This window comes from Cavia porcellus, unplaced genomic scaffold, assembly GCF_034190915.1.
Source record: "Cavia porcellus strain 051 isolate PalLab524CR breed Dunkin Hartley unplaced genomic scaffold, mCavPor4.1 scaffold_9, whole genome shotgun sequence".
Lineage (NCBI taxonomy): Eukaryota > Metazoa > Chordata > Mammalia > Rodentia > Caviidae > Cavia > Cavia porcellus.
In genome coordinates this window covers 5,603,471-5,624,422 of record NW_026947492.1, presented here as the reverse complement: position 1 = coordinate 5,624,422, position 20,952 = coordinate 5,603,471, and the positions used below count along the sequence as shown (strand labels likewise).

Sequence of the window (20,952 nt, the reverse complement as noted above, 5' to 3'; positions counted from 1 at the left end):
CAACAGTCCAACTGGCCAGACCAGCTTCTAGGACAGTGTCCCCAACCCCTCTGAGCAAGACAGAATGAAAGCAGTGCGTCTTAGCCATCCCCGAGAGCCAGAGAACTAGGAGATGGGGCTGCGTGAGCAGAGGCACTGGAGAGGCAGGGCCAGGTCAGAGTCCTGGATGTCCCCAAAGAGAAGACAGTGGGTATATGGAAAGGCTGGGCAGCTGGCTTTACTTACGGACTGGCTGCGTCTTGAACTCGGAAGCCGCGCTGATCTCGCCAAGCCCCTTGCCGTTGAGGGCTGCCAGTCGGACCGCATAGGTTGTCTCGGGCTTCAGGCCCATGATGGTGACAATGCCCTCCATGTTGGCTGTTGGGAGAACACGAGAGGGATCACAAAAATGCAGAAGCCTCCTGGGGAAATGGTACAACAGAGAACTGTCTGGCAGGTCCTCTCAGAATTAAACAGAGATGCTGTTTGATCCATGAAATATACATGGGGCATAATCACAGAATTGAAAAGGGGATTGAAGCAGATTCCTACCCATGTTCACAGAAGCCACATTCCCAGTGGCTCAAAGGTAGAAACATCCTAAATAACTGGCCAGTGATGGTGAATGGGAGAGGACAATGTGGTAAAGACAACGATGGAATACTACTGAGCCTTAGAAAGGGACACACCATGTGGATAAACCTTGAGGACATTATGTTAACAAAATATCCAGACACAAAAGGTCAAATATTATATGATTCCACTCATGTGAGGTATTTACAGTAATCAAGGACCTAGAGACAGAAGGTAAAATGGTGGCCACAGAAAGTAACACGGACAAGCAGGGGGAGGTGAGGGAACCAGGGGCTGGTGTTTAATGGGTAGAGTTTCAGTTTAGGAGCCAGAACCAAGCCTCTCCCTGGGAGTCAGCGCCATTTGCAGACTGCGGGGAGAGGGAAGGCCACACCAGAAAGAAAGCAAGTGTGGGATGCCATGCATGGGCCGCTGCCGGACTGGGAACCGCCAGACTCCAGTCCCTTCCAGTGTGAGGGCGGGCAAACAAGAAGTGCCCATTTCCTTCTCCCCGCCCCACTGCAAAGGACACGTTTATCCAGAGAAACACAGCCGTGACGGTAGCTACGGAGGAGGAATGCAGCTGGACGCCTGTGGGGCTCTGCTGTTTCACTGACACTGCAGGTCTAGGACCAGCGGTCTGATCACAGGTTCAGAGGACAGCGGTAGGCAGTGTGGCATCTAGGGGGACCTCCTTCTGAGGGCAGTAGCCGTTGTTGATTCCCTGGGGTCTTGTTTTTGAAGTCCTATATCATTTCCATTGTTTTGTTGGGTTGGGTTTATTCTCTTTTGTTTTGGTTGATTATGTCAAATCTGATGGCAGGAGCAGCTATTTAAAGATAGCAAGAAATGTTATGGTAGCCATTTTGGATTTACTACTGGCTTATTTTGAAGTCCTTTATTGCACATTCATTGTCTTGTTTATATTGTTTCTATTTCGTTCTATTCTGTGAGTTTTACTATGTCTGAAGTTATCTGCAGCTATTTTGAAGACATCAAAAGGCATGATAGAAACTACTGTTGATTTTGTAATGTTTTGAAGTCCTGTATCACTTACACTGGTTTGTTTTGATTGGCTTTATTCTGTTGTATCCACTTTAAAATAAAGTTAAAAGGTTTCAGTTTAGGATAACAGAGAAGTTCAGGATCATGGATAATGGCAATAGTTGTGAATTAATGCTACTGACCTGTACAATCAAAAACACTTACATGAAATGTAAAGCATATGTTTTATACATATCGCCTATATATATCTATAAATCTATATATTCATAGTAAAAATGAACTGTCTCCAAACTAAAATTAATCTTAAAAGAAACAATAAAGCTTAGCACAGATTGTAACCTGGGACCAATCTGCCGCAAAGGTGGCATTTCAGAAGTAAGTTAGGAAAGCAAGAGGATTGTTTCCTCTTTGCTCCAACCCTGATTACACAGCAGTTCCTCTCAGCTTATCTCCAGGCTGAAGCAGATGCGACTATCAGGTAAACTGTGGGTCCCTGCTTCAGAATGGCTCTGTCCCTATTGCACCCCAGTTCCCACATGCCAAGCTAAGATTAGCAATTTCTACAGAAACTCCATGTAATCCCCCACATTATTCCTGTGAAACCCCAAAGGTGTAGATATAAATATATTCCACCCTCCCAATGGTCTGGGCTCACGTCTTGAAACTGCAGTCATGCAGAGGCCATTTTCTTAATTTTTAGCTTGCAGAGGTATTTAAGGATTGATTTCAGAGCAGACTTGTCTTGCTGGCTCTGCTTGTTTAGTAACTGTCATAATTAGATGATAGTCCTGGGTACAGACACCCAGGCAGGGACGGTCAGGTGTCAGTAGAGACCGTGGGACAGTTACCTGACCTAGGAGAGCAGGGCTCCCTGTCCTCGTTCTGGCTATGCTCAGCAGCAAGCAGAGCTCCTGCCTGGAACATGGCTGAGGTGGCCTCCACGTTCCCCGCAGGAAAGTTGAAAACTAAGTTCTGAATCTCTAGAGTGCAGAAGGCCAGCTGTCCGAGGAGAGAGACAGTTCCTAATGCTGTCAGAATCCAGATGGGATGGCTGCTGGAGACCCCTGGCATGCTCTGCTAGGTAACAGTGGTGTGGCACCTACGCAGATGGTGGCCAGGATTAATGAGTACCGGGAGTGGGTGAATGAACACTGATGTGCTCAGCATCCTGCGGGCCATGATGCTCTCTTCCAGACCCACCTTCCTTGGCATCGTACCACTTGGAATGCCACACTTCTTCACCCAGTGCTCTCCATTCCGCCTTATACTTGAGGATGGGCACACCACCAGTGGCTTCCGGCTCGTCAAACTGCACCTGTGCGGTGCTGGAGTATGGTTCCACCTGGTCGATGGACGGTGAAGATGGGGTATCTGTGGAGAGGACACATATGGAGGCCTACGTGAGCCCAGTTTGGCTCAGACCACAGTTTCCAGTGTCAAAGCACACCTCTCTCATTTCTACCTGTTTGTAGGAATCCCAACATCTGGATTCTGTCCTCCTGGCCATTTACCACATGATTCTCCCCCACGTGCCCCACACTTTCCTACCTCCAGTGGCCCTCTTCTTTCTGATCCTTGGCTCTCCTTTCCACTATCTCGGTAGCCCAGAATACGCAGGATGGGCTGACAAGGGTAGGGGTGGCGTAGAAATCACCCTGAGGAGCACCCACCTGCCTGCACAAGAATGAATTCCAAGGACTCCTGCCCAATGCGGTTCACTGCAGTACAGTTGTAGTTTCCAAAATCATTTTCAGAGTCTGGGGTCACCTTTGGAAAGAAGGAGCTTTTGGATTACAACTGTCCCATGAGATGGCCACAGATTCAGACCCTTATTAACTTGATTAAATTAGCGAAGCACAGAACTAGTGAAACACAAACTGTTAACTTCAACTCACTCTTGAACAAGACAGAATAGTCCAGGGGATCTTGAAATAGGCGCATTATACCTCCCATCCCACTGTAGCCATGAGAAACATCAGTGTGGCCAGCAAGGTGACCTGGGGGAGGTTGTTTCTTCTCCAGCCCAGTGGTTACCCAGTTCAGGATGTGCCAGGGAAGCAGGAGAGAGGATGTAAGCTGCATTCAAAAGCTGACCAATTGCCAAATGGCCTTCTCCACCTTTACTCACCTCCAGGTAGCTGGCAGAGTGGGTGTTGTAGATCTTGATGTTGCTGTAGTTGGAGCTTGGTAGCAACTGACCATCTCGGAACCAGGAGATTGTAGCACTTGGATAGGCAAATACTTCGCAGGTGATGTTCACCTGGTTCCCTTCCCAAGTATAGACAGCCACAGGGCCCTGTAGCTTGGGGGCATCTGTAATGAATAACAACACCCATCAGGATGACCACTACTGTCTTAGTGCCACCACGTCCTGTCTCCTGGCACTGGAGTGACTGATGTACCCCAACTGTTAATGCAAGAGTCAGGCCATCCCAGTATTCCTGTGCGCCAGTGCTGCCTGGGAAGACTCAGAGCACCACAGGCTTACAAGCTGTCAGGGGACGGTGCAGCTTATGTCCCAGCTGCCATTTTCCTTTCCTTCTGATCCTGTAATGCCCCCATCCCCTGGGTCTTTCACCAATCCTTCCTCACATTGCACTTCGAGGTACATGGACTGCGAGTCCTGGCCGATGGTGTTGCTGGCTGTGCAGAGGTACTCTCCTGCATCTGTGTACTGGATGCTTTTCAGGGTCAGGGATGATACTCGGGCATGGCTGCGCACCACCATGTGCCCATCCAGAGTCTGCCAGGAGAAAAAGGAGCGTTTCAGAACCTGAGGCAAGGCAGGGGGCCACAGCAGCTACAGCGGGGCGGGGGCAGCTAAGATTGGCCACGGCTTGTCTGAACCCAGTCTCACATCCTGTCCCTCTCTGTGCCATCTAAGTCTCACTCCGTGTATGATCTAATAAGGCAGGCTCAGAGAGCACCATGGGAACTAGGTGTAGCCAAAATAGAAATTGGGACTCGGTTATGTCAAATGGCCTGAACTATGTGCCAAAATTGCTTTGGAGCAAGGACAAGTTAGGTACCCCATGGCTATTTTTTCTGGATGTACAAAATGGAAGCAAAGCCTTAGTCATCAGAGCTATTAGAAGTAATATCCTTATCTCATAAGATCCTAGGGAACTTGGACTCCTGCCTTTTCTCTCCAGTCTTTCCCTTCCAGTTCCATGGTACATGCATGAGAAAGATCGTGCACGATGTAAGAAACTTTGCACCAAAACAAAACAAAACAAAACAAAAACCATTTTCTATAGATGTTTCTCTTTCCTGAATGTTTACAAGTGAAATAATTCTACTACAAAAAACTTAAGATCAGGAGCTGGTGAGCTAGAAGTGAGGGTATCAGGGTCCCCTCTCCAGTGACAATGGTCTGGATCACGGATCCTTATCACCATGGTCTCCATCATTTCCCAGTCACTGATATTTGCTTTGGCCTCCAAAGTCACTGGAATTACCATGATTGATCAAAAAGAGAATGAGCGTATGACCCTTATGAAATGGATACTAACATATTTTCCTCTTGATATTTAAGAAAAATAGCAGCCAGAACCAGGAAAGTCTATCCACGTGGCCCAAGTCCAGAGCCCTGAGAAAGTTGGAAGCTAGAAAAGGGGTCGTGTTCCTTGTAGGCTGGGCTACTCTCTTCTCCAATATATGATGTTGAGAATCACTGCATCTGCCATCCCACATGGTCTCAGTCTTTAGAGAGTGAAAGAACTCTTGGGCTCATGTCCTTTGGATACGCTGCTCTGGATGCCTGAAGCCAACAGTGAGTTTGGAAGATTCAAACATAAGGGATCACTGGCCTTTTGAAGCCCTCTCAACAGAACTATCACAACAATCCCCTTTCACCATCACCCTTCTCATTAGAGGAAGGACTGCAAAAAATCAACACTGCCTGCTACAGTGAACACATCTCCTCTCTGAGAGGAAGGCCCTGGTGTTTCTATTGACCTGCACTTCTGGGAGGCTGGCTACCCAAGAACCTGCATCCTAGGACAGCATGCACTGATGAAAGATGTCAGCAGAGAGGTGTGGGGCACTCCCCAAGACTGAGACATCCAATTTGTTGGAAACACTTTATTCTGGGACTCTTTTTCTTGTAGCTGACAGTGCTGGGCTGTCCATTTTAGTGGCTATTTTCATATGTCAAGTACAAATCTTTACTCATCAGTCTGCATTAGGGCCATCAAGGTATGAAGCCATTCCTGCAGGTCTCTGAAGGGGTGGCCTGATCTGCTTGACACTGCTATTTGCCCAAAACACAGCAGGACTGAAGGCAGAGGGAATGCGAAGTCCACTCTGGCCTTTCTGATCGTAAGGGATGCCAACTACCAGAAACGCTAGTATTTGTGATCTATACTTATTTGCCCTGGGGCTGCCATTTATCATAATCCCTGGGAAGCCAGGAGAACATTTCCATAAAGAAGAGAAGCAAATCAAGTCACGTAGGTTAACAGTGGACATTAATAACAAGGCTGGGGAGGGGCAGGTTTTACTCAGCATAATTAAGAAAATGCTAGAAGAACAAGGCGTCAGGGACAGTCATACTTTGATTTTCTACCCGACCTCTTTCCCTAAGTTTCCCACTTAATGATGTCAACAGATCAGAGAGTCCTCTAAAGAGAATTCTTTTTTTGCAGTGGCTCACTGCCGGTTTGATGATGGGATTATTTAGCAGATGCTAAGTTTTCCTTGGAGGATACACAAGCAAACTCCACTGCAACTGGACTCTCTTCTCTTAAAGTGCCCTACACTAAGGCTTGGAGACAAGGTCTGGGAGTACTGCCCACAGGAGTAGATGTTATGCTGACCATCAGCTTCCCCTACAGGGAGCAGATGAGCTCTGGGCACAGGAAAAACACTGTTATGACTAGAAGATTTTTTTTTAATCAAAAACATGAAGGGCAATGACCATTACTGTTCTCACCAAAACATTTTCGTTTCCCTCTTCCAGGTAGACATGCTAAGGCCTGGGAAGCTTACATAATGAAACTTGCCATAGCCCAAGTCTTTTGCGCTTATCCAGATTTAGGATTTTCATCTCCGAATGAGACAAATGGGAGAGAATGGAACTTCTGAGCCCCATGGGCTGCATTCACTTGAAAGTCAATTATGTCCAAAGTGCAGCATTCAAGATAAAGACACTTCAGGAAAATGGAGTGATGTGTCTGCTTTCCTGGGAGTAAACCTATTATTTCCACCATAATAATAATTCTCTTAACATCTCCTTAATGCTCCTTGATAAATCTCTGCTCCTTCTCTAACCAGGTCTAGGCCAGAACGACAGGGTAAAAATGTACAAGGCAGAACAGAATGAGATCCGTGCTGTGAAAGCCTGGCTGGTAATTAACCTTTCTCCTCTCTCTTCCCCAGTCCCGATGGCTATGGAGAATGGGGGCATTAAGCATCTAACCTGTGACAGCACTAGGAGGGAGTTCCTCGGCTACAGTTGGGAGACATTTCAGTGAGGGCACACAGTTACCTGTATTTCCCTAATACACTGAAAAGAAATGCTATAAAGAACTCATAATGAACCAGGCTTGATGAGGGCAGGGGGCAGCATGTCCTTGTGCAGAAACTACTAATCACTTCCAAAACACTAAAATAATAGATGTGCAGAATTAAAATACAGAATCTACAGCATCTTCTATGTTTATAGTTTTATAGCAGCAGAGTTTTATTTGGAGGAAGAGACAAAGGCTACTCAGCAAAAAATACTTATATATTAGATCCTTCAACTCCATCTAACATAGATTTTATTATTTTTCGCTTTATCACATGAATCAGGTAAAAAGTGATAGGCACAACCATGCATAGGGTCTTGGAGTGCAGCAGTTAAAATCTAAAGGTCAATGTTTAGCTCCAGTTTTCAAATTAAGTCCCACGCTACCTGAACTGAAGCAAGTAGGCAGAAAAATTTCAAAGGTTGAATGCCACTGACTTTACAAAACATAAACTCATTTAGTACCAAATCATTCCGATCTCATATATTTAATGCACTATAAAAGTATGCTTAGCAATTTGAGAAAATCAGTGAAAGATGTCACTTGTGTGGCTTTTGAGATGAAACGTGATGTGATAATTTACCAAGACCAATCATTATGAAATACGTGAGCAACAAGATGAGTTGAGCTGGAAAGGAAAGGGCTGAGTGGGTTTTAGATCACCAACTCTGTGACTTTATGATCCAAAGCCACATCTACCATAGGAGAGTTAAAAAAAAAAATCATTTCAAATGCTTGGACTGGGAATCGGGGCAACTTATTTCTATCAATATAATTACCCGAATGTGATTTTACCAGCATCAGCAAGAGAACAAGATCCAGTTTTAGAAAAGAATAAGGATTTGTTCATCCACTCCCAACACAGCTTGTTTGCTCATCCTAAAATGACACTATGGCTAAAGAAATGTCTACCACTACTGACCTATTCTTTAATCTAACTAAGACACTAATTAGTTTAGCATGTCTGGTTATTACACTGCAATGGTGAGTTAAACCGTAATGCTTTCAAAACTAAAGACTGGCTAGTGGTCAGGTAAGCTATACCTCTTGCTTCTCTGGTCGAGTCCACGAAGCCTGGAGAGAACAAGATATAAAACACAACAAGAAAGCAGTAAAATTTTACAACATGTTGCTTTAGAGAATCACACTGCATTCCGTGCACATGCAGCATCTTTTTAATTTAGAACTTTTTCTAAGGCCCACTTTCAATGGTGTGTTTATTACCCAAATTAACATAGGATTTAGCGTATGTTCAGCTTCTCCCCCCTTATGCACATTAAAATGTGTAATTCAAAGGTAAATCCACTCCTAATATTTGGCAGACACATCTACAAATACCAGCAGACACACTGGATTGCTCTTGTTGCAAAACATTTTAAATATTCCTTGTATCATTTTGTGACACACTAGTAGCTTTGTCCACATAATCAAAAGGTACTTGGAGAGATCTCTTCCTCTGGATTTTATTAGATAGCTTATCACAGATATACTAATGCCATTTTATGCTCATGCATTTTATAATGCTTTACATGCATTCTATTAAAGTAAAAACGTCCTTAAAAATAAAAAGGAACAAAGCAAGGAGCAGAGAGGTATATTCAACATGAGAAGTATGAAGTCTTTGAGACTATGAATCAGGAAGCTTTGAGGTATCAAATGGTGTGGTAGGGTTCCAGTCCATACAGGCAGAGGCTGCCCGGATGGCATGTGGGCTCAAGCATGAACCATGTCCCTCTGACATGGCATTTCCAAGGGAGAAAGACAACTCATGGACTAGAGATCTGGGCAATTTCCCACCCACATCTAGGTGTTTTTATTTAGCGGCCACTCGAGCATCTGCTCTGCTTACAGTTTCTCTGTTTTCAGAGGGGATCAAATACATCTTAGTCACATTACATTTTTTCATTAGGTGGCATGATCGCCTGGTTGTCCCTGATGTTCAGATGTGAAAGGGTAGAACAGATTCCGAAACACTGCAATGTAATCCAGGGAATGCACATAAGTTAGCAAACAGTTAGTAAAAACTGAGTCCATGAATGCAGGAAGCCTTGGGGAGGAATGAGCGTGGAAAGGCTGGATTATGGCACATGAAGTTGGAACAAAGAAACACATGAGAACAGAGGAACATGCAGAGACCAAAGTAACAATGAGCCAGGCCAGCATGTCAAATGTAGTTGCCAATTCCACAGCACTGAAAAGGTTGTTTGTCACATGCCAGGGCTACGTGAATCAAGATTTTTTAAGGGAATGTCTCATGGAATTTTTTAGCTTTCAAATCTAATTCTTCTGTCTTTCTTGAGTAACTGTGATTCTAAAGCTTTGAGAATAAGTAATTGATGGTTAAGGCAACCTGATGGAAAAATATGCATGCTTACAAAATAAATTAGGGTATTAATTGTGTGCTCTAAAAGTGTTAGTTCCAGGTTGTTTTAATATTCACATTTTATTGTTTTACATGCAAGTCTCCAAGCATATGTACATAGACTAAAGCAAGGTATCACTATACTTAGCCTGAGCATTCCCCATGATACATTGGCCCTAGATAAACTAGGTTCTGACAGCTCACTGCAGCCACCTTTTCCAGTGTTTTTTAACTAGACCATGGACTTGTCCTGAATGAGGAATTCTTCCTGGTGACAAGAAAGCTCCATTTTCCAAAAAATTCAGAATTTCAAAAGGGCTGTCTTATTTGTGGGATACTCTGTCAGCCAACAATTCAAGACTTGCAAGATATTTTTCTTCTCTCCTATCTATTATGTCTTCTGAGCTCCACTCCCTTCTGCTCTCTTTTCTCTTAATCACGAAGGCTTTATGTGTCTTTGTTCAGAGTCATCTCAAAGACCCAGAAGTGTTCAAATAAGCAAATGCTTGATTATTTTTTTCTGCCAGGGATTGAGTATGCAAATAATTCCTGGGTTTCATTCAGTATGTAAAGGATGCCTGGAATTCAGCAACACTTACCCCAACACCTGGCAATATTCAAAATGAATCTGTGTAGGATGAGCCATGAGATGATACAGATGCACAATTTTCTGGAATATCACAAGACTCACACACATGATCAAATCGACCCGTTGTGATGCTCAAGATTTTTTTGTGAAGGTAACAGGAACCACTAAGAAATAGCCCCACTTTTAGAAAACTGATCTACCTTAATAATCTCACTGATCCAAACAATTAGACTTAGCTTTTTACCAACTGCAGAACTAACTCAAGTAGCAAGTTAACAGACTGATAATGACTATTGTCAAGCTGGTAACTAGAATCAACCCAGAGACATGATCAAGGACAGGGATGATGTCGTACTCACTGTACTGGTTTTGTTTTTTCCCTTTCTTTCTTTTTCAAAATGAAGAACATTGATATTCCATTAGAAAGTCTCTGTATGTCTATGGGTAAAAGCCTCTCCTCCCTCTCCCATAAGAAAGGTAGTATTAAGAGTATCAGACTTCAAATAACCCAGAAGACAAAACTACTTTAATTCCCTGATTTTATAACTAATTTTATTAGAGGGATCATTACACTTTCCATTTAAGTCCTCAGAATTATCAGGAGCTCCATGGCGTAGTGGTATTGGTGCTTTACCTTCTGAGCTACCAACCCAGCAAAGAGGTTTCAGGTGAGTTTTCAACAAGGTTGGGAACAATAGCTAACACAAATGTTAGATTACAGTTGCATTGGGAAGACTAGTGAATTGCTTGTGGGGTGTAGCCCACAAGGACTGAAATGTCCTGAGCTGCAAACTCCTAAGGACACTTTTAATGAAGTCAACCTTATGGGTTGGACAGAGGGTTAAAACAGTTGTCCTCAAGCTGGGAGTGTTCCACTTTTTGTAGCAATGAGAGGTGAATTTGGATTCAAGGAAAAGGCTAGCTAAACATTCTGCAATGCATAAGACAAACCCAGTGAAGGAAGATACTTCCCAAATTGCCATAGTGACCCTGTTGAGGAATTACTGGGCTACAACAAACGATACAATTTTTAACAGAAATTACTATAAATTCTGTATTGTCGGTTAAAGCAATCAATTGTGTGGGGAGAAGATAGAGGATATGTGGCCTAAAGGCAGTTCATGTGAAAAAGACCTGTGCATTTTAGCTGACCACAAGCTCAATACGAAGCAGCAGAATGAGGACACTGTTCAAGGGCTCATGCAACTTTAAGTGCATGATGGTTAGATCTCAAGAAGTTAGCGGACTTTCTGAAGTCTGTGTGAAGTACACTGGGCAGGGCACTGTTTTAGAGAACCAAGGATAAAGGATGTGGAAACCACGACATGAGAAACAGGGGCAACGGCTGGGCATGTTAAATGCAAAAGGGTAAAATGACTAAAAGAAAACAGAAGAGCTACTTGAGTGACCCTCAGGTAAAGGACTGAGTAGCAGAATTCCTGATCACCATATTTGCAAGCTCTCCCTCAGAGGGACAGAGCGACCATCATACTTCGGAGAGGGATCAAGTGACTTTTCAGCAGGGACACTAGCAAAAGGAGCCAGGTGAGACTAGATAGCTTAATAGGTGTCTCCCAACCTTCTACGATTCTGGTACTTCACGTGACTAAACCTCAGGAGGTTTCTTAACTAATTAGATGCAACCTGGTTAGCATATCATCCTAAGTTTAGAAATGAATTGTTTTCTTCTACTCCTGCAATTAACGATGCTAGCAATCTCAAACTTTAATTGTGTAGAATACAATTTTATTGGGAAGAGAACATGAGGAGAGTTTGCCAAAATAAAAGTGAAGTTCATTTTCTGGAATCCAAACTGCTCATGGATAACCCATATTTGTTTTCTTGATTATTAGCTATCTACATGCTTCTCAGATGTCAATGCTTAATAGAAATGGCAAATTTTGTTATATAGCTTTCATTTAAGCAAATTATGTGAATCTCGAGCTGATCTGGAGGACTTGTTCTAGCATTTACTGACTCATGTTCCAATAATGTTGTTTCAAATAGATCTGAACATAGTCCACAGCCAAAGAAACCACAGTATAACCCAACTGGGCTTGAATAATTATCTCAGTTTAAAACAGATGATGTACACTGAAAACTGAATTATATGAAAAATCAGTCCCTTCTAGCTGTAAGATGGCCTTTTTGGACACCTTTAGTCTCTTTATTTACCAAGTATGAGTATATATTACTTTCTGGCTATTTATTCTCATTCTAGAAAATGAAATCATAGGTACAGGCCAGAAATATCAGCCTATTAAAGAATCTGAAGCAAGCACAAATCTTAATAATCTGTCTGGTCTAGTTTGGCTGTTAAGCTATTCCTAGAAAAGAAAATTTAAAAGCAGCACTCATCTGAGATAGATATTTCTGTCCTTCACTGTAGGTCAGAGATATACACTGGGTCACTCCGAACAAAGCTACTTTCAAGACTAATGTAGACCGACCTGCTAAGCAGTGGCCAGAGGATTAAGCCCTGAAATGTACATCCAATCCACATAACACAATGGGAGTGAAGTCTTAGCTGAGGGCTTATTTTCCATGTTGATAAAGAAAGTATCCAAATAAACACATTTATTAATCTAGCCGATTTTTGCATATCAAACAGCATATGTGTTTCAAAAATATTTAGCAGTTCCTCAATTAGAGATTTTGTGAAGCGCAATTCAAATCTGAGTGTAAAATTTGCAAAAAAAAAAGTTATCTGGACCAGCAGTGTGTGTTCCTTTTGATTTAGCTTTGTTTTCTATTAGTGGAAAACAAATCCATTCCTCAAATTCAAATTCCAAATTTAGCTCTGGTATTATTTCACACTGTCCTTTTTTGGCTTTATTGAGTTTATTATCCTTTCTAGGGATTTCCTTTAAGCAGGCAGAAGAGTGAAGTTCTATTATTTCTGACATTTTGGTCAATAAGCAATCCATTATAAATGTTCTTTAAAGCTAAGGCCATTACTCAAGAATAGGTAACAACACTTTGGCTAACTAAATGAAACCCATTACATAGGATATACGAGATGAGATTGGAGAAGTGCCATGAGAGGGTTTAAAGTTGTTTTAAAACAAAACATTTTTACTTTTCTTGTTTTTGGCTGTCTTAGTACAAAGGACCGCATGATGGGGGAGGTGGTTAGCTCAATTTTTATGCCCTGTCAGCAATAACGACAGCTTTCTGGTGGCCTACAAATCTACATGCTTTAAAGATAAATCTTTCCAGTCACTTTAATTTGTCTGTAAGGTTACTACAATATTCTGAGACCCTCCATGAACACACTGCAAAACCCAGGTGTCACCATCATCATTTAGAAACTGCTAATTATTTTTGCCTTTAGAACAAAATGAAATTCAAATGGGATCAGAAATACAGGCAGACACAAAGGCAACCAAGCTTTTGTGCTTATAGTGCAAACACAGCATGAGTATAGGAAAGGTGAGGAAAAGAATTCCTAGGCTCGTTTGGATCTCCGCTGTTTCTGGAAGACATTTCCCCGAGTGCTCCTGAGGCCATGATAGCATCTCTTCCTGCCCCGGGTCTCTCTTCTTGTTCCTCTCAGCATTACAACCCCGGGTGAGAAATCACTATCACCTCCGTCCCAGAACATCTTACCGTGCCCACTACTGCCAATTTACACAGGAATTGTGCCTGCTCTTGAGCAGGTCACATTCGGCCAGGCTGAGGGAGAGAGGCTGCAGGACCCGGCCGCAGCCCCCGCTGACCACATCCTCCCTTCTGGCTCACAGAGAACTGGGATGGGGCAGATTGATCGTGCTTGGAGCCTGCATTCCACAGCCCAGAAACTCTTGGGCGAAGTTGTACCTTTTCTTCACTGCTGATGTTCCGGGTGGCAGTTCTCCAGGTAATGGAGGGAATGGGGTCTCCCGAGGCTTCACAGGTCAGAGTCACTTGCTCCTCCAGCTCCATGGCAGTCTGGTTTTCTACATATGTGATTTTGGGTTTTGCTGAAAAGATAGAACACTTTTGAGTTTATCTGATTACTGTTTAGCTTTCTGGGTTTAGGTGATGCCGTATACCCATTCAGCAAAGGTTATCTATTCCTTAAGTGCAAGGCCCTAATTTAGGTGTTGCAGGAGACCCAGGATTGATCCTAAGGAGTTTCAGTGAAATAGGCCTAAGTAATCCAGAAACCACAGTAGCAAAAACATATCTACAGAGTAAGAGTGTAAGGGCAAAGGATGTGAGAGGCACGGCACAGAGGGAGTGTGCTGCCTTGGTCTGAGCCTTCTCAAGGAGGGAGCTTTGGGGCAAGGTCATCAAAGTTTCAGCAAATGCAACTCTGGTGGGGACAGAATCATTCTTAGCTAATAAAAGCAAAGAAGCAATGTCGTGTAAAGAAGGTCAGGAAGACAGCAGCGTAGCATGGTGGGAATTTTATCATTGGCTGACGGAGGCCCATGGACGGATGGTGTTTAATCAGAGCAGCAGAGTAACCAGGTGTATTTTAAGAAGGTCAGTCTAGGAAACATGTAAGATAATTCACAATGGAAAAAACCTTGAGGTAGGGAGATGAATTTGGAAACTCTGGCAATGACCCAGATGTGGACTAACACTGATGGTGGATTAGCCTGGATGGTAGTTTTGGAGGGAACACAGCAAAGGGCACCTTTGAAATAAGTGGGAAGAGGAAAGAGAGGTCAGGGAATGTGCAAATGAGAGAGGGCAAATGGGGATGGGAAGAAGAAATAACACAGGAGCCCAAACGGTTCACATCCTTAATGGCTAGAGATACAGTGTTAGCATTAACTCAAGCGAGGAAATCAGGCGACTCACTGGATGGGGGGTCCGGGGTGGGCCGAGAATGGGAAGAAGAGGAGTTGAGATGAGTTCATTTTCCAAATGTTTTGGGTAATGCAAGAAACACAAGCGTTCCAAAGCTGAGTTGAGTGTTAAACATTAGAGAAAATTGAATTTTCCCAATTTAAAACAATTATACTCTGAAACTGCTGAAGCTTCCTTAGAAAGGATAACATTGCACAAATGTAACTTATTTCACTAATAGAGGGGAAAAAAGGCCAGGTTGGAGAGATACCAACAACAAAACCCAGAAGCATGGATAATTTTTGAAATAACTGTATTTCCTTTACATGCAAATTCATATGCTAGCCTCCAGTAAGCTAATCAACTACTTCCTGTACATGCAGCTTCCCTGTCGAGGTCTTTGATGCTGTTGTAATAAAAAGAAAAAAATGATAGTGTTATATTTTTGACAGCATATATCTGCTTCTATCTGAAATCACCTACATATTTTAAATATTTTCCTAAACTTAACAGCACTAACAGCCCACTCAGGGAATTCTTTTTTCATGGTGGGCACATACACACAACCCGACCCACTGTGGCCAAGGGAGCCCAAGTCTGAGTTGGCGAATCCATGTGGATGCAGTTTTCCTAGAGGAAGGCTTTATATCTAACTTGATACATGCAGCTTTTCAGGTTATAACTTGTATTGGATGGAGGAAGTGCTGAATCCTGTTGAATAGGAAATTTGAAGGCAAAATAAAATAAAGATAATGTAAAATAAATATAAAAAATAGAGAGGTAGATAACAGTAAAAAGGGCTGGGGATTTAGCTCAGCGGCATAAGCGCCTGCCTGGCAAGCGCGTGGTCATGAGTTCAATCCCTGGTACAAGAAAAAAAAAAGATAAGAATAAAAGTTGAATCTGTGTTCTCAAAATCACAGGATAAAAGGTAACAGTAACAATGAAACAAAATACAGCTCTTCACTAAGCTGAACAGTTGTTTGAGATCTGGAGACAATCGCAGAATGCTTGAATTTCTGACCACTTGAAACTTAAATTTTGAGATGCAGACGGTGTTTGCTGACCCTTTCCTGACCCAAAGCACTTCCTCTGGCAGCAAATGGTAAACTGAGGAGAGACAAGGGTCAGGTGACCTCTTAACATTTGGACTTAGTGGCTCCATTTCCCAGATGGCTATAAAGGGTGCACTGTACAAGTCCTTAGGAAAAGGTGAACTATGACCAAAAACATTATTAACAACGGCTAATTTTGTGCTTTTGGAAAAAGGCAGGCTTCTCACTGATGACTTAATCTTTCTCACTCCAGAACCACCATTATCGTTCACATTAACTAACCTTTTGGCTAGGATCTAGTGTAGAATATCGCTAGAGAAAGATGAGTGTGCTCTAAATAATTATGCTGGGACACGGGGACAAGCAGAGGCAGGTGCAGGGTCCCGCTGTGTACACAAGGTTTCCTCCCCCTGCATTCCAGCACCGAGAGGTCTCTCCTCGGATTTATCTTCTAATGGGTTCTTGCTCCGTCTTTAGTGGCCTCTGCTGTGGGCCCTTGGCTTCTGTTCTCTCTGTTGTTCACCTGCTTCATGAGCTGCTGTGCCTCCAAACTTCTCACTGCATTTCTTATCTAGAACTTCTGCACATACTGCCACCCGGCCAGTTTCCAAGCATGTCCACTGCTCTGCAGTCTGCCACCAAGAGCCAGCCTTGTCCAGGAACTGGTGACCCGGCACAAGGAGAGGGAGGGGCCCCCTGTTTGACTGAACAGAGAAGTTGACTAGTGGAAGACATGACCAAGTCCATCTTCCTCCGGGGCTGGCTGATCCTCTGTGTCACCAGCAAGGGTTGCTTTACTCCAAGGGGCCAGCTAAGCTAGGCTTCCACCCACCGGCAATCTTTCCTCAGCCCATGGCAGTATGAGATCTCAAGAGAATTAGCACGAGCGTAATAATCTGTAGAGACAAAAATACTTCAGAAAGGCCCATGGGGAGATGAGCAATGGAAATTCACTGCCAATTTTAAAGGGAAGTACAATGCAATTACTTAGTGAAGGAGCTTTCTAGCTGGTAACTAGGGCAATACATGCTACAATGAGTCCTTAGGAAAGATTGCTGGCACTAGGCAGGATTGCTGTAGCCCCTCATTATGTCTTTTACATACTGATTGCCATCCCCTCCTGAAGCCTCAAGGGTGGCGAGGTTTCCTTACTCTCTAAACTACGGGGGTCTCTTTCCTCTTCCAACACACTAGATTCTGCTGATGTTCAGGAACCTGCCTACTTGTCCCCAAAGACGCTCCACAGCTGGCCTCCCCTCATCTCAAGGCGTGGCCCTATTTCAGTCTCCGCCACCAGCAGGGGAGGGAAAGAGAAGAGAAAGGAGGAAAAAAGATCATGGAAAGAAGGTTTGCAAGGCAAGTTATGTCAAAGGGTTGGAGGAACTCTCCTGGGAATGCGACAGGGGATTCTCACTCTGGATTCAGCGCAGTCCATACAAATCTCCAATTCCCTTACCCGCTCACCAGGAGTCCAGCTACTTCTCCTCTGGTTGCTCTGCGTGTACACTGCTCCAGTGCTGTGTGAGCACACGTGCCTGTGCGTGATGCAGAAGGCTGTCTGCACTGAAGATGGAGGACGGGAGGGCAAGTCCTGTGTCGCCCGCTTCCCGTCCTGCTCTCCCTGTTCATTCTGCAGACTGCAGACCTTCACTGTTCTGGTCACTCTACGCTGGGCCCACACGTTCCTCACCTCCTGCTCTTCCTGCCTGACGCAGCCACCTTAGAGCCGAGGATGCTGCACAGGGAGGCTACAAGGAGCATGCTAGCAAACTGACGGTGCACTGGTTCCTACGTCCCCAGCTACTGCCTAGCAGCTCAGATACGGTGTGTGAAAGATGCAGCCCACCAGGATGGTAATCCCCACTGTGAGCTCAGGGAATGGACTCGGAAGCCAACTGCCTCAGTGTGAATCCTGGCTTCTTGGGAGAGGCACCTAATTTCTGCACTCATTAGTAAAATGGGGATCATAATTAAATCTATAGGATTGTGATGAAGATTAAAACAGCTGATTTACAGATACTACTGTACAATGCTTGGCACAGTGTAAGCGCCAGTTTGTATTATTATACCGTATGGGGTTAATGCCTTAAAGAATGTCTTAGAGCAAGTGATGATAACACAGTCTCCTTGCTGTGTGAGTTACAGTTTGATTCACAAGGGACAAAGGCCAGTCCTTCATTTACAGTATTCAGATGCTAATGTCTCCTGTCCCAGGTGTTGGGGACAAATCTGTGAGCCAAACAGGTTGTCCTGTGCACACGCAGCTCACATGCAACACTGCAGGTGCTCTTCCTACCTCTGCCCTGTGCGCCTCCTGCCTGAAACACCTGTCCAGTCTCTCCTCATCTTTAATCCCTACTTACAAAACCGCACATTGTTTTCGTGACTTGTCTAACCTATGTCACCCGGGACAGAGGTCTCTTCTTACAAAACACTGTAAACAGTTACCATGAAGTCACTGTGCAGAGTTGTCATTTAAAATTTCTGTAGTGGGCATTTACTCTAGTCTGTGAGCCTCTGCTGAGGTCAGAGTCCACATTACTCATCTTTGTTAGCTTAGCAGTGCCTGGGTCCACAGTAGGCTCCTAAATGTCCTTGACTGATATCATCTACTATTATTAGAATTCTTAGATACAGGTTTATATTCTTCTGCTTCTCAGGGTAAAAGGGCATCTAGGGATGCAGGAGAGTTACACATAGAAAGATGAAGGGGAAGTAGAAAGGGTTAAGATGTGAATCATGTGTACCAACTCTCCACGGTGAATATATTTCTTACTGCAAACATGTACTAATAAAAATACCAAAAAAGAGAGATTTAAAAATATCTACTCATCTCTGTAGCACCTCTGTCCTGTATCACTAGTGATAAATATTTATTAAATGGAAGAAAAGAATCACTGAATTAATCTGTCCTTTTCTACAATATGGAAGAACTTACCCAGAGTGATTGGGGGAGATTAGTGTGAAGTCTACCAAGGAGGTTTCTAATGAAGTTTAGCTTTCATTCTCAAGTACACCCAGTCTCAAACTAATAGCCTATTTCTGAATCCAGTTGTCATCAGGAATAAATAAGATTCAGCTGTGATTAGCAGGGCCATTTGCATACACACACTTGATTTTCAAATGCATGTTTCCACACAGTCCTGATCAGGCTAAAAGAGAGGGTCCCACGGATGGTTCCCAGGTGCACAGTCTGACTATCTGGGAGGGGCGTGCCCAGAGCTGCCCTCAGACATCTGTACATCAACTGTCCCATCGCAAGTGCGCCAGCTTATCTGTGGTTTTCAAACAGATAAGCAGAGAGAGAGTTGAGAGTCATGAGGGTAAACAGTTCTCTGCAACAAATTCTTTTTTTAGGGTCAGGTCAAAATGACTTCAATTTGGCAATGAATGGAAGTTTAGCTGGCTGAGGTTATGATGACACAGTGCGTGGTGATGCAGGGACTCTTCATGACTATGACAGTTTCACACAGCAGGAAGCCAAAAAGTTGTGGCAGCCAGTTGGTCAGTCACTGATGTTTACCAAGGCCCTTTTATGAGTCTGGTGCTGTTCGAGGTGCCAGGAAGAAAGCAGTGTGTGAGCCAGGATTCTGACACCCTGAAATCTACCTGGTAGTGAACCCAGGAAATAATCCCCCAAGCATGTATGTTAATGCAATTAATTCAAGTCCTGGTAAGAGCAGGAAGAAGACACAGGAAGAATACTGAAGGGGTTCACAGAGGTGGGGTGGGGTTAAGAATGATGGTGGGGAGCTGTGGCATCCAGGGCAGTAAAGGCAGGATGCGTGCCGGAGAGCTAGTGTTGATGCCTGAATGCCAATAAGAAGGCAGCTCAGAGCCGACCTCAAGGATCGATATTCTAAGCAAAAGATCATTAAGGGCAATGTCCCCGAGACAGGGAACAAGCCTGGTGTGTTCAAGGAACCCAGAGAAGTGTGTATGGTTGGAGAGTGTCCAGCGTGGACCAAAGGGAAGGGAAGATGGGCCTGGAGAGAGAGGCAGCAGCCAGCACATCTTTGGGCCATGGCAGGAGGCCTGGATTTTACTCTGGTTGCAACATGATTTTGTAGAAGTGGTGGGCTTTGGAGCATTCTAGCTATGGGAATAGAAGGCACTGAAGAGGACCACGGGCGGAGGGGGTAGGGAGACCAACTAGGAAACGTTCATCGGGGAGGTGAGCTGGAGGTGGTTTGGATTGGGGATTACACGGTGGAGCTGGTAAGAAATGGTTGCTTTGGGATGTATTCCAGGCAGAGTGGACAGTCCGTCTGATGGACTCAGTGTGTAGGGTAACAGGACCCATGCTGCCCTTACCAAAGACCTTGAGGTGGATGGAGGCGTCCTGCTCGCCAGCCTTGTTCTCAGCAATGCAGACATACTCGGCCTCGTCATTCTTGTCCACTTTCCTGATGGTCAGCTCAGAACTGTCATCGCTGAAGATGTATTTCTCATCGTCTTCCTCATTCTCGATTGGTTCTCCATCTCTGCAGGGTGCAGAAATACAAAAGACTGATTTTGATCCCAGAGTTGAAATGCTTAGTTGTAATCGATTTCTACAAAACGCAGACTGAGCCAATGGAATGCTTAGTCTTCACAACAAGGGAAGACACCAAGTTGTACTTCTGCATATACCTTTAATTTCTCTACCCACTCCTCTGACTCTGTCCAGGCTGTAAACTGCACTCACAAGGTTTAGGTCCCCCAGGTCACATCTTCTGGACCTGTTACCACAAGACTGAAAATGAAAGAATAATCCAATGCATAAGGCAAAGGAACCTTAGAGAAAAGAATTCATTCTTCACATGGAGTTGATAGTTGCAAGAAGCTCATAGCCACGCCACTGAAATGCCAGTGTGGAGAAAGCCCTTAGATGTCCCCTTCTTCTCTAGCCCATGATACAAGGCACCAACCAGTTTCTTACTTTGTCCAGCTCATGGTGGGTTCTGGGAAGCCTTCTGCATCGCACACCAGGGTGACAGACTGGCCCAGGTTGGCGGTGGCATTCACAATGCTCTGCCTGGCCTGGACAGTGGGTGGCACTGAAGGAAACAGAGATGTCAAGAGTCACTGTGAAAACCTGGAAGAGTACAACAACCTGGA

General features: G+C 44.1%; 1 protein-coding gene across 14 annotated transcripts in view; it reads right to left on the bottom strand.

Annotated features, from left to right (window-relative positions):
• Positions 1 to 20,952, bottom strand: part of Ncam1 (neural cell adhesion molecule 1) — a 287,828-nt gene that overhangs the window by 38,181 nt on the left and 228,695 nt on the right. For 8 of the 14 annotated variants that reach the window (XM_063255767.1, XM_013155502.3, XM_063255765.1 and 5 more), the window contains exons 6-14: positions 20,774 to 20,891; positions 20,167 to 20,336; positions 13,838 to 13,980; positions 8,112 to 8,141; positions 4,150 to 4,300; positions 3,686 to 3,870; positions 3,228 to 3,324; positions 2,758 to 2,928; positions 226 to 357 (exon numbers count right to left, since the gene is read on the bottom strand). In XM_063255767.1, coding sequence (XP_063111837.1) covers positions 226 to 357; positions 2,758 to 2,928; positions 3,228 to 3,324; positions 3,686 to 3,870; positions 4,150 to 4,300; positions 8,112 to 8,141; positions 13,838 to 13,980; positions 20,167 to 20,336; positions 20,774 to 20,891 — 1,197 coding nt within the window. The remainder of the gene's footprint in view (positions 1 to 225; positions 358 to 2,757; positions 2,929 to 3,227; positions 3,325 to 3,685; positions 3,871 to 4,149; positions 4,301 to 8,111; positions 8,142 to 13,837; positions 13,981 to 20,166; positions 20,337 to 20,773; positions 20,892 to 20,952) is intronic. The other 6 variants (XM_063255768.1, XM_063255772.1, XM_063255769.1 and 3 more) reach the window with 1 other exon arrangement.